The 14,574-nt window shown below is 28.8% G+C and overlaps 1 protein-coding gene and 1 pseudogene across 1 annotated transcript in view; one reads left to right on the plus strand and one right to left on the minus strand.

The window, feature by feature from the left end:
- The window catches only part of LOC108687580 (ribonuclease P protein subunit p40-like), a 42,254-nt gene extending 36,233 nt beyond the window's left edge, over positions 1 to 6,021 (minus strand). The window contains exon 1 of the mRNA XM_018193431.1: positions 5,877 to 6,021. Coding sequence (XP_018048920.1) covers positions 5,877 to 6,021 — 145 coding nt within the window. The remainder of the gene's footprint in view (positions 1 to 5,876) is intronic.
- A 4,808-nt stretch (positions 6,022 to 10,829) lies between these two features.
- Positions 10,830 to 11,328, plus strand: LOC108687581 (annotated as a pseudogene).
- The last annotated feature ends 3,246 nt before the right edge of the window (positions 11,329 to 14,574 follow it).

Consider the following 14,574-nt stretch of genomic DNA (forward strand, 5'->3'; position numbering starts at 1 on the left):
AAAGTGTGTGTGTGTGTGTGTGTGTGTGTGTGTGTGTGTACATATATACATACACATATGTATACGTATATGTATTATTTAAAATACAATTATCTATAATACCTTTATAAACTTGATATCCGAATTTTAACAAACAAATAAAGTAATAACGTAATCTTCTTACGGATTCTCCCAAATTCAACAACGAAAAATCCAATAAACCAGAACAAATGAGAGTCAGCGTGGTTAATACGCACATGTAGTCTTAGAACTTTATTCCAAAAATTATTTCGTACGTTTCAATTCACTTTGGAATCATCCTCAGGAATATAATCTCAAATATAATATAATTCAACTTTTACGTTCAAGGAAAAAAATCATTTACAGATTTGATGTAAAATCTAATCGAAACATCAAAAATTGTAATATAAATATTTCATATCAATACATCAATCAAGTTACAAATTAAAATTAAAAACTGATGATTCATCCTAAAAAAGAATTCGTCTCAAATATTGGATCAAAATCATATTTGAACAATTAATTTATAACCTCTAGAGAATATCATATATAAACGCATATTAATCGCAACTCGATAGAAACATGACTAATAATATTTAATCCAATAAGTAACACGTATCAGATCAACAAGGAAAATAAAAAGGAAAAAAGCGTAACGTCAATACGTAAACAATAATTGTATAAAAACTCAAAATAAAACTATTTAATGTCTTTTTACTAATTGTAAGTGTGATGCACACTCTCTATATCTAAATTAAGATTATTTTGTTGCATGAGTATATGAAAGCACTCAGATATTAATCGTTTATTAGGAAAACCTTTTCGTCCAATATCGCAACATTCTCTCAATCAAAGTCATGTCCATTCAATCCAGTGTTCTGTGATCACCGATTTATTGTTATTATTTCGATTAATATGATTCCGATGCTCAGACAATCTAGTTTTTAAGTTTTCTTTCTGTCCAACATATGAGGCATCGCAGAATTTACATGAGATTTTATACACAACATTTTTTTCTCTTTTCTTTTGGGAGAATGTTTTTATGTCCATTAATCAAATTTATTTAATTTATTTGTACTAGTAAAAACAAATTGATTAATAATAGTAATATCCAAAAAATTCATTTTGTTGTCACCAAATTCTAAAGTTTTAATCTATCATGTAATGAATTAAAAATCTGAAGTGTAAAATCAACAAGATTTTTTGGAACTGCTGTAACAATATCGTCCACATAATGAAAATAAAACAAGAGTTGAAAATCCAAAATCTCTAAAGTCTTAGTTTCCAAATCTCTCATAAATTAGCAACAATTGGAGAGAGAAACGAATCCATAAGAGTTTTTTATAAAATTTTCTATTTATTATTTTTTATAAAACTTTACCAAAATTTTGTTTAATAAAACTGCTCATCAAAGCTAAAATAAGTTGAATTAAATATCATCCGTATTCCCAACATAAATTCATCTTTCGAGATCTTGACCTTATCCATCAAAAAATTGCACCTCTTATCTATACTCTCTATAGCCAAATAAGAATATTGATAAACAAGGATGGAACATGAAATTAAGACATGTTCAGTTTCAAAACGTGTCCTTTTAAGTCAATCAATTGAAAACTATTATCAATATTATAAAACAATTTTGATATATTTTTTGAGATGACGTCATGAATGAAAGTTGCCAAGGTATAAAGTGGACTCTTTATATTATTAATCTGAATGGATAATCCAATTTATGTATTTTAGGTAAAACATACGTTCTCGGGAGAATACTTTCGCTAAAGAAATATAATTTTTTTGTACATTAAATCATTAATAAAATTATTCTTTTTCCATCTCAATAACATATCTCGAACATCATTGGTTAATTTATTAATCGGATCTTTTTTAATTTTATTAAGTGTACAACTTTGCTTCCGCCGTTTTTTTTCCGAAATTCGAGGCTTTATTGTAAAAAACTGATTATACATTCATGATTCATATTGCTGGTCCATCGCTGGCCATTACTTTCTCCCATCTTTAGCGTACGAATCCCGCGTCGAAAAAACTGGTCATCTTTTGAGGCTATCCACGAATCGATCCAATTTTTTACTTCTTCATAAGACCGGAAGTGCTGGTCAGCCAGGCCGTGTGCCATTGAAACAAGTGATAGTCAGAGGAAGCAACGTCTGGAAAATACGGCGGGTGAGGTAGGACTTCCCATTTCAACGTTTCCAAGTATGTCTTGACCATTTTCGCAACATGAGGTCGAGCATTGTCATGCTGCAAAATCACTTTATCGTGTCTCTCGTTGTATTGCGGCCGTTTGTCTTTCAATGCTCGGCTCAAACGCATCAATTGCGTTCGATACCGATCGCCTGTGATTGTTTCAGTCGGTTTTAACAGTTCATAATACACTACGCCGAGCTGGTTTCACCAAATACAGAGCATGACCTTGGACGTCAAAATCACCGTTGAAGCGTTGAAACCACTCACGACACATTCTTTCACTAATAGCGTAAGTATTTGAGAGCATTCGATGAGCCTCAGCCGCAGATTTTTTCATATTGAAGCAAAAAATTAAAACCTCCCGCAAATGACGAGAATTTGGCTCGTAAACTGACATTTTCAATCGAGAATAACTTTATGATGCAAACACAAATCGACTAATGTTTCTATGGAGTTGACAGATGCCCAAGTTTATTGTATGACGTCTATGATCTATTTATTTCCACCACTTACCGCTAAAGCCATCTATAGGAAAACGGCGGAAGCAAAGTTGTGCACCTAATATGTAAATTTCTTTATCTTCAAGACAAGTATCTGCAAGACTTTAGATTTGTAATCGTTATTATTCAATGCAACTATAATATTTTCCTTCCTCCTCCAGTTTTTGTTAAGATGCTTTGTTAAGACATTAAGATTTTGTTTTAAAAAATTTTTAGTGGCCTTAAATAATTGTGTAATCCTTGTATTAATCTCATTTTTGGTAACAGAAAAAGATGGCAATTTCTTAAGAATCGATAATGAAATATCTCTAATCATAGTCCTATTCAGTGCTATATTTCTTTATATTATTTTCTATTATATTATTTCTATTATTTCTTTATATTATTTTGCCTTTAATGCATTCAAACAATGAAAATTTATTACTACTAAAGGATAAATTACAAGGAAAAATTACCTTCCTTGTAATAAGCAAATCCTTCCAATTATTATACTTCTTTAGGAAAAGAGATTGAAGATAAGTTAATAAATCATCCTTCTTTAATGTTATTTAAAGAAGAGTTGTCAGTTATTGGAGCAAATTCTTTAGCTTCAACATCTATTTTAATTAAATTATTATGATTAGTCAAATTCTTAAAATTGTGGAAAGAAAAGTGAGAGTCAATCTTTTCAATTTCTTCATTAATATCTCAATTAATAGATGTTTTTTAAAATGTTTATTTCACATTTTCATAATTTTATATTTCATATTTTTCATTCGTTTCCAAAATTCATTAATTTAATGTTTAGTTAATGTTTATTTAATGTTTATTTTAAATTTATTTTTAATTTGAAATAATTAATTTTTAAAAATATTTTTTAAACGTTTATTTAATGTTTATTAAAAAAAAATTATTTAATTATTCATTAATTATTCATTTGAAATAATAGTTCGAAAAAACATTTTTAAACGTTTATTTAATGTTTATTAAATGTTTATTTTACATTAATTATTCATTTGAAATAAAGATTAAAAGAAATATTTTTTAAATGTTTGTTTAATGTTTATAAAATGTTTATTTTACATTATTTATTCATTTAAAATGTAGTAATACGAAATATTTATTTCACGTTTATTTAACGTTTAATAAATGTTTATTTCACATTAATTATTTGAAATAATTTATTTATTTCATGTTTAATGTTTATTAAATCTTTTTTGAACATTTATATGACGTTAAATTAATAAATTTAATAAATGTTTGTTTTTTTGTTATTTATTTATTTAAAATATGATTTAAAAAATATTTATTTAACATTTATCTGACGTTTATTATAAATATGAAAAAAATATTATTTTCTAAAGCTCAAATTAATATAGTAATAAAGGTCGAAATAATAATCACGGAAGAGAAGTTAACACAATATAATTGCGTTAGTGTACCATATATGAACAATAAGAATTGTGTGCATCAATAGTTATAAGTGATAATGTACATGTGACGGATAAAATACAAAATTCATAATCCTGAAGTCCCAGGTTCAAAATCTGATCGGTAAATGAAAAAAATTAAAATATAATTAAAAATTAAAATTAATTATTAAAGTTAGTTATCTAATATTTAGGCACTGTCGATAAAAAAAAATAAATTAAAAAAAATTCTATATTGTTATTTTTTCTAATTTTGTTCAAATAATTTTGACATTAAAAACAGTTTTTAATGTTAAAAGAAATGTTTCTTCAAACGTTAATACACGTTTAAAAAATAACATTTTTTAAACGTTAAAGAAATATTTCTTCAAATGTTATAATAAATTCGTATAACAAATTAAACTAACAAAAACTCCTTACAAATCAAAAAAAATTGGAAAGGACAAGGGATCAAGCGCAGAAGACGTCGCGCAAATAATACACCTATAAAGTGTAAAACTTTTTTATTTTACTAAACGTGCTTACATGTTTTGGCTCATTTTTGAGCCCTCTTCAGAGACAACACAAACTATAATAACATAAATAAATTGTGAATAAAAATTATCCTGTCATGGTGAACTTTCCTACTTCGAGAATTTAAATGCCAGAATTAAATCTAAAAAGAATGAAAAAAAAAAAGAAAAATGAAAACAAGGAAATATTGGAAATATCAAAATAGAGAATATGAAAAATTAATTTATCAAAAAACTTGAGATTATAATTAATTATCTCGAAAATAAGGACGCTCACCATGATCACAAATCACAAACTATATTGCAAACATTATTATAAATAATTCAAAAATCGGTTCTTGATATGTTGGCCAGTCAGTATCAGACATAGTGAGTCACTTTTAGTTTTAGCTAGTATTATTCGAGATTACAAATGGAAAAATTTAACATTAAAACGCTAATCAATTCGCTAATGAAAATGAAAGTTGGAAAGTAATTAAAAATCATGCCAGAAAGACTTGTACGAGCGACACTGATTGGCTAGGCGCGACAACAATTCGATCTTTTATAGCCTTGTCTATAATCGGTAAGTAAGGCCTTGGGAAGCCCCTCCATATCCTTCTGCAAATTAAGTCCGTGTGTCTGCCTCCTGATGAATATCACATATCTGAAATCAATCTCTTCCTTCCAGCGAGGTTCTTCGACCAATATTATAACGTTGTCCTATCCAATCGAAATCATGGCCTTCTTGTAACTGATGCTCCTTTATAACATTATGAGTAGATGTGTTCCATCGGATATGATTCTTATGCTCCGTGATTCTTAATTTCAGTTGTCTGCACGTCTGCCCCACATAATTGCTTGCGTCGCAATTCTTACACGAAATTTTGTAAACAATATTCGACTTCTTGTCACGCGGTAAAGGATCTTTATGCACCCTAATTCTCACAATTTATTGATATTATAAAACGATATTCTCATATGATCGCTATTTAATCTATCAAACTTCTCAATAATACCACGAACGAAAGGAACAGTGAATCACAAAGGTTGCACTACACTATTAACAACACTCTTCCTATTACTAGTCATAATAATATTAGTAAGTATAATAATACTCATAAGTTCTTCAAACATTTGCTAATATTCTCAAATATAAAGTTCAATGGATAATCATTCTCTAACAATATTTTAATTATGAAGCACAAATTATCAAAATGAAATTTAGGATTCGAAAGCAAAATCACCCTATCAATTAATTCCGATTGTACCTATTTTTTGAGAAACTGGGTGTTGTGACCAAAAGTTCAAATATCTACCCAAAAAGATCGGCTTGTGATACCAGAACTCTATCACTTCATTATCCTTAATCACTGTAACATCCAAAAAATGCATTCTATCACCTCCCACTTCCATAATGAACTGAAACCTTGGATGCTGAGAATTAAAAATATCAAGAACTAACCGAAGAATCAAGCGCTATGAATATATCATCAACATACCTATAGTAAAAAGGCAATGGAAACCGAATCCAAGCTCTATTCTCCAACATTTTGCATAACTATATCCGCGATGACAGGATATATCGGAGAACCCATAAGTACCATAATTCTGCTTATATGTAACACTATCAAAAATAAAGAAAGTATAATCTAAAACAAACTGAACCGCTTTGATGAATTCCTCTTCAGGTAAACAACAATCTCTAGAAATAAAATGATCTTTGATACAGCATAGTCCATCGCATTCATCGCAGTCAATGGGAACGTTAGTGAAGAAGCTAACATGACATTAATTAAACATCATTATTCAACTGCCTACTATCAAATTCCTTAACAAGTTTAAAGCTATTTTCGACATGACTATCCACCTTAGGAATTGTTTTAATGATAATATTATGAAGAAACACTGTCAACAAAGGGCTCTTTATCGAAGAAACTGTTATACGAAAGGGACAATCCTGCTCATGTATCTTCAGAAGAACATAGACCTTCGGAAGTATCCCATCATTACATAACAAACTTCTATATGTAGAATTAGATATATATTTTTCTTCTTTCCAATAAAGCACATAAGCCCGTTACAATCTTCCTCATCAAATCCTTTTCAATTAGCATTTAAATTCTCGAGGTAGGAGAGCTCCATGACAGGATAATTTTTATTCGCAGTTTATTTATGTTAGTTTGTGTTGTCTCTGATTAGAACTCAAAATTGAGCCGAAACATGTAAACACGTTTAGTAGAATAAAAAAGTTTTACGCCTTATAGGGGTATTATTTATTTGCGCGACGTCTTCTGCCTGATTCCTAGTACTTTTGTCCTTTCCAATTTCTTTTGTTACAATAAATGTTTTTTTCAATAATAAAAAAAAGGGGGATTAAACCTATTGTTTTTAAAAATGTTTTTTAAATATTCTTAAAAACATTTTCAAAAACATTATCTGCTGATTAGGATACCTCATTGTTTGAACATCGCGTCAAAATAATATTTAATAGGAACAATGTTATTAAGGAGCTTCTTATTCTGTTTTTTCTTCAATCAATCTAACTTATTTTCCATAATTACTTCTTTTTTAAATTACAATACATTTAAATGTGACTTCTTGTCTTTCAAAGAACGAATTGCAAATGCTTAAAGGAATGTTTAAGAATCTATCTACGAATATGAAAAATCTGACATCGAGCATAATCAATAGACCTATATGCATTTAATTCTATCTTTAACATTCTTTGTGTGAATTGTTGTTAAAAATAATTAAATTTATGTACAGATTTAAAGTAAGATAAATTAATGTTACGATTAGATATACAGTATAAATATCGTGGTACTAAATTATTACTAATACAATGTTAAGTGAATTTAATTCTTATCTTATTGTTGATGATATTTTTGTGATGTTTGATCCAATGTTTTATCAAGTCAACAGCAATAATATCAAATATAAATCGTATAAAATTAAAAAACGATGAAAAATGACGATCTTAATGCAAAGTTTTCTTAATAAACGATTAATATCTGAGTATCTTCATGCAGCATGCTGAGTATACTTATGCAATAAAATTTACGCTCAGATACAGAGGGTGTACATCACAGTTACATACAATTATTAAAAGATATTAAATAATTTTATTTTGACCATTTTTATATAATTACTTATGTATTGACATTGTCTTTTTTTCCTTTTTATTTTCCTTGTTGACCTGACCTCTTATTTATTATGATAGATAAAATGTATTAGTCTTGTTTCTGTCAAACTGCAATTAATATATGTTTAACATGTAAAACATATTGTCTAGAGATTACAAATTAATTTTTCAAGTAATAATTTTGATCCAATATTTGAAATAAATTCTTTTTATGTTTTGAGGTGAATCACCAGTTTTTAATTTTAACAGTTTGTAACTTGATTGATGTATTAATATGAAATATATTTTATTTATAATTTTTGATAATGTTTCGATAAGATTTTACAACATCAAATCTGTAAATATGATGGTGGTTTTTTTCTTGGACATAAAACGAGTTATATTTTCGTGTTCCTGAGAATGGTTCCAAAGTGAATCAAAATGTACGAGATATTTTTTGGAATAAAGTTTTAAGATTACATTTGTTGGTTTTGAAATTACATGATTTGATAATTATCATGCTGACTCTTAATCGATCTGGTTAATTGGATTTTTTTGTTGTTCAATAAATGAAGTTTTCAATAAAATAAATATAATATATAGTATTTCGTTCGTAATTGTTTGTAATTCAACTCATAATAAAATAGAGATTTTTAAAAGAATAACTGTCGACCCGACTTTAAGGTAAAAAAAAATTAATATATCTTGATTCAAAATCGTAATTATAAAGATTTTCTTTCGTTTGTAATTGAATATTTTAAAACTTATAACATAATTTAAATTAATTAACTACAAACGAAATCTACAAACAATTCTACAAACAATTCTAAAACACAAATCTTTAAAATTAATAAAATTACGCATAAATATTATCTAGCATATAGCAGGTACCCGAGGCGGGTACTCATATTACGCACGATTCCTCGGATATCCATCGTACACGATTCTGCGAGTACCCTAATTAACCGGGTATCCGCGGAATCGGTCCAGATCTGTGTGCATGGGTAACACAGCGGGCGGGCAGATACTCGAATATTCGGGTATTCCGAGCTCTATTATACTATACAGAGTATTTGATAATTCTGACAATGCTCATCAGCAGGTAGAGCGGATTAAATTGAGTCAAAAAATCTTATACCGATTTTGCAATTTTCGCAATAGTTAACAAGATATTTATTAAAAATCATTAAATATTGATTTTCAATAATTTTTTACTCGAACTACCAACTTTAAAAAAACTTTAGAAAAACAGAAAGACAAAAATTATTTATTTTCTTCTGATAAAATTCTGAAATTTTTTTCAGAATTTTTTACTACTGCATTTTCTCATGTTGGTAAAAACAATTGCTAATAAGAAAATGCTGTACTAAATAGTTGATAAAAAATTCTGAAAAAATTCTTAGAGTTCTATAAGAAGAAATTAAACATTTTTTTGTTTCTTGCAGTTTTTCTGTAAAGTTGACAGTTCGCTCTGTGACAGTTTAGTCCGCTCTATCTGTCGACGAACGTTATCGGCAGAATTATCAAACACCCTGTATAGTATATACAAATTTACATAGAATTATTTAAGCTTAAGGGGATCCCAAAAATATTCATATAACAATTATGTTATTAATATTAATTAGATGTCTAAGTCCAATTTTAAGAACTCCACGTTGTTTCTTCATGCAAACTATTAGTCTGTGGACTACTATTTCGTAAGTATAGATTGTATAACTTTTATAGGAAGCAAATGTTATCATGACGTGACAGCTCTAGAGCGCCATATTGTATATTAAGAAATGGTAAAGAATATACTAATTTCGAAATTTTTTATCGTTCTTAGCATAGATTCCTTACAGACACATATTAATGCGTATACTGGAAAAAGATTTTCAAATCAGTAAAAGAACAAAAATAATATAATTTAGTATTTCGGTAATAAACGACTTTAATATTTCGGCTAGGATTCGACTAATATGCACTGGTGTATATAAAGACCATTGTGTAATGAATAGGGATACATTAGTGCACATAAAGCTGTTATACACAATTGCCATAAAAATGTATTAAAAACAGATTAAATCATACAATCCCCAATATATTTTATTGTACTGTTAATAAAACATATAATTGGCCTAGTTTCCACCGAGGATTTAATCTGGATCAGAATGTAAGAACCAACAGTCGAGTATTCCCCTGTTACAGTCGAACGGCAGGGGAATGCTCAACTGTAGTTGGTTGGTTCTTACAGTCTAATCCGGATTAAATCTTCAGTAGAAATTAGGTCATTGATAATTTCCATTTCGTTTTTGCACTCATAATGATTTTGGGACGCACCGACTGCATATTTCGAGTGCAATTGGTGTGTTCGGTTGGTTGAATGGTGCAGTTCCTCGCCAATGTCACATGTTCGTCTGGACTCGATACACCGCACAAGTGTATACAAAGTGACCCCGACAAATTTATTGGGGTCAGTTGGTGTAATTGTCAGGCTTGGTGCTTTCATGAGACGCTAAAAAGCAGCATGTGTGTAATCACGTAATATTAATTTTGTCGCTAGTGTCTGATTTCAGGTGTGATCCACTTAATGTTATAAATTCTTCGAAACTTTTACTTCCAATCGGAAGAAAGAATTTTATCTGAGCAATCAAAAAATGTTTCGAAGCATTCGTAGCATCAAGTGGACCGTAGCCGGGCATAATCTTCATCTAACGCTGAAAATTAATATATCCAACTTGTAGTGTCAATTTACGATTTCCGATTACCGATTCATTGTAGAATCAGCTCGCTTTACAGCGAGTTTTAAGTTAGGAACATAAATCTCTAATACCGAATGCGTATTAAATTATATATCTATTAATTTAATATTTAAATTTTTATTAAATATTTATATTAATATATAAATTTTATTTATATATTTATTCATACTTGAAAACGAAGCCATCACAATAAAATTTGTATAAATTATCATAATATACGTTATTCTTCTTCTTCTTTGTTATTAAGTTTCTTCGTTGGCTCTGATAAACGTGACTAATTATATCCCAAAAGAGGAAGTGAAAATCGGTCATCTCAAACCAGATTTTTCGAAAATCATGAATGATGAAAACAATCGAAAATGGCAAACGTAGGTTTTGGAAACTTCTTAATTCCTTTACTAGGCTCACCTGACATAACACACCACGTTTAAATAATATAAGATTTGACTATCCCCTTCTTTAATTTTTTTTATTTTAAGAAATTTTATATATTCAGGTACTGGGACGGGATGAACCCTTTATCTCCCACTTATATCTAATATTTTCCACAGGGACCCTTGAATTGACTTAACTATAATTTCTCCCCATATAGTAGAAATATCTTCTATTATGAGAGCAATTAATTATCTCCACAATTTTAAATAAAATATACATAAAAAAATTATATCAATAGAAAATCCCACTATTAGTTTGATCAATTTTAATTACCAATTTTAATTACCATAATTCTACTTCTTCTTTCTCTCCCAGTACTCACCGGAGCAATTATCATATTATTAACAGATCGAAATCTATGTAAATACATCATTCTTTGATCCATCTAGAGGAAATCCTATTTTATATCAACACATATTTTGATTTTTCGGATACTCTGAAATTTATATCGGAGTATTTAAGGATAGCGAAACTATCTTTTTTCTTCTTCTTCTTTTTCTTCTTCTTCTTCTTCTTCTTCTTCTTCTTCTTCTTTTTTCTCTTCTTCTTCCTTTTCTTCTTTTTTTTCTTCTTCTTTTTCTAGTCGATGGATTTCCGATTTCTTGTAGAAATTATAGTACCATGCAAATAGATCACTGGCTGAAAGGAGTCAGTCAGACCAACGCATCATTTTAATAAAACTATCCTTCAAATATTGAGTGTCTGCGACTATAGTGTCACATAATTAGTATTATAGATCGGTAATGAGATTCGCATTTCGTGAATCTCATGTTGGCCTGACGAACCATACATTGCCGCGGTGGAAGGAGTTAAGTATACAACGGTCTCGATATGCATCAGTGCACGTTGGTATTCTCAGCCGAAATCGCTAAGACCCTCTTAAAGCTTCAGCTTCGATCGATATAGGCATTTACTTCTTATTAGTTGTTTTCACATGTATGGTTCAATAAGAGTCTTATTGTTATTAATAGATATAGATACTAACGAAATATTATTGAAAATCAATTTTAAACAAATTTTCGTCTTTATAAAAAGGACTCCGAGGTCCAGAAGTAATTGAAGAACGCTAACATTATCGACAATTGATATAAATTTGTGATTATTAATATAATTATTTGGTTAATACCAGGGTTGGCAAACGTTACTTTTCAGTTACTTTGCCATTACTGTTTATAAACAATTTGATGACGATGTTGCAATTTTTTATGACGGTAACGCAAAATAAGCGCTAAGGTTAAAGTAATTTATCACCGTACGTATTATTCACTGAAAAAAAATAGTAAGTAACAAACAACGCATAATAAGTAACGAGTAAAACATAACGCGTTACAAAGAAGTTATTTTTTCACAGTAACGAATGATCTTTTTCAACTCATTACAAATAACGATTGACTTTTTTAAAATGCAGCACATGATGTTTGTTTTTCTGCTGAATTGTTTGTTTTTCTGCTGGATTAGAATCTTGTCACCGTATTGGTTGTGATGCTGTCAGTGCCAGCATACTTTATTATTTATAATTTTTTAATTATTCTTAGAGCCAGTTGTTCCAACTTTAAGTAAACTATGTGGTAATTTATTTATTGAGTAACAAAAAGAATAAACAAAAAAAGTAAAAGAGTAAAACATAAGAAAGTAAGATAGTGAACCCCATCCCTCCCTCCTCCCGACTTTTTATATTCACTAAAGTTAGATGGGTCACAGAATTTACTATTCTAAAAAGTGAGTTGTAATTCACAAATGTTCAAAAAATTTGGAAAACCTTGGTTTTCTTTTGTTCTGTATAAAGATTAAAACAAATTTTTATCCATAAAATGTAAAATATACCTATACTATACAGTATAGACATAAGTACATTCTGATTTTAATAACAATATTACTACTGTGCTCAGCAGAACACAATAGTTTTGCAATCGTTTTATGATTCTCTGCTGAAATAGGATCATTCCTCTTAATCTAGAAGCATAACCCAACCAATGTGAAGAAAAAAACGGTTGCAAAATAAATGTTTTGCTGAACGCAGCCTATGTTTCGTTCGTTTGTAATGTACATACAGGGTGTCCCGATTTTTTTCGGAACACCTGAATATCTCGGAAAATATAAGTTTCACAGAAGAGTATTTCAAACAAAAGTTGTAGGATTCAAAAATATATTTACTGATCTTACCAGTTTGACCTTGAGTGACGTCAAAATCAAATCAAGGTTACATCGATTTTTTTTAATAGCACACTCTATTTTTAATTCCAGAATCTAATAGCTGATGTCAAAAGTTTTCTAAAACGCTATAAGAAAATATTTTTTCATTAAATACTTTTTGAGTAATGCTTGAAAGTTACAGTACTGCACCGGCATTAGCATTATCCAAGGTGTTCCATCAATGGCTAAAACTTTGCACTTCAAAAGTCATTTTTATGTAAAAATGAAAATAAAAAAGAAACAATCTCCAAAGACCTTAATCTTAATGAATGTTATCCAGGACATAATTCTGAAACATTTAAGAAATTTTAGCCATCGATCAAACATCTTGACCCTACAACTTTTGTTTAAAACACTTTTTTTGTGAAATTTATATTTTCCGAGTTATTCAGGTATCCCAATCTTTTTGGAACACCTTGTACATCATATACATGTAATATGTAATCTGTATGTTTGTAACTTGTATAACATGTAATTATGTTTCTATTAATATTAACATATTGACCGCCGAATTTTTATAAATGTATAGAAGTTTGAAATGATCCAGTTTGGAAACTGTTATTTTTTATACAATTTGAATACCTTAATTAGTTATTTTTTATTATAATGTAGTGCGCGCGCGTACACATATGTATATACAGAGTGTATCTGACATAACGCCCACTAATCATACAGTGCTATTCCTAATAAAAAGCTAAGTTGAAAAGTCTTCCACTATTTTCGCAATAGTTAACGAGATATTAATTTCTAAAGGTGTTGAATAAATGGATGAAATCAATATATAAGACAATTTTAAAATATCTTTCAGTGTTCTTTGTGAAACGTTTTGAAGATGTTTCTTAAAGAAAGATTAACAATAAATGCATTGATGTAAAAAGGAAATGCCAATGTGAGCAGAACACCAATTCTTCATGTGTAATCCAATATATACATTAAAAATGTGATACAGACGTTTCAATCCTAGTATTGAATCCTCTTCAGTGTAAAAATATATGTAAAGTAAAAATATATATTAGAATAAATCCATGATGTCAAATTAAATATAAGTAAATCGTTCGATAGTCAAATCATCATTAAAACTATTATCACTATTAAAATCTTCAAATATCTGTTATATTTTAGTGAATATACAAACAATACAAAAAATTCTAGTTGCAATAAGCTTAACAATGGTCTGTTACAATAAAGAAAGTGAATACAAAGAGAGATATCGTTGTTACCTTTTCACATATTTATTGTTAATTTATTTGGAGAGCTTTATATTGTATTTCTAATTCTATTGTTAAAGGAAGATTTTTATCTTAAAGGAAGAAAGTTGTCTTATAGTTGATTTTAGACATTTTGTTCAGTAGTAACTTAAAAAAATATTGCGAAAATTGAAAAATGATAAAGGACTTTTTAATTCAGTTTTTTTCATTAGGAATAGCACTATATGATTAGTGGACATCAGACCCTGTGTGTGATTATATATGTGTA

This window comes from Atta colombica, unplaced genomic scaffold (assembly GCF_001594045.1).
Source record: "Atta colombica isolate Treedump-2 unplaced genomic scaffold, Acol1.0 scaffold21, whole genome shotgun sequence".
Lineage (NCBI taxonomy): Eukaryota > Metazoa > Arthropoda > Insecta > Hymenoptera > Formicidae > Atta > Atta colombica.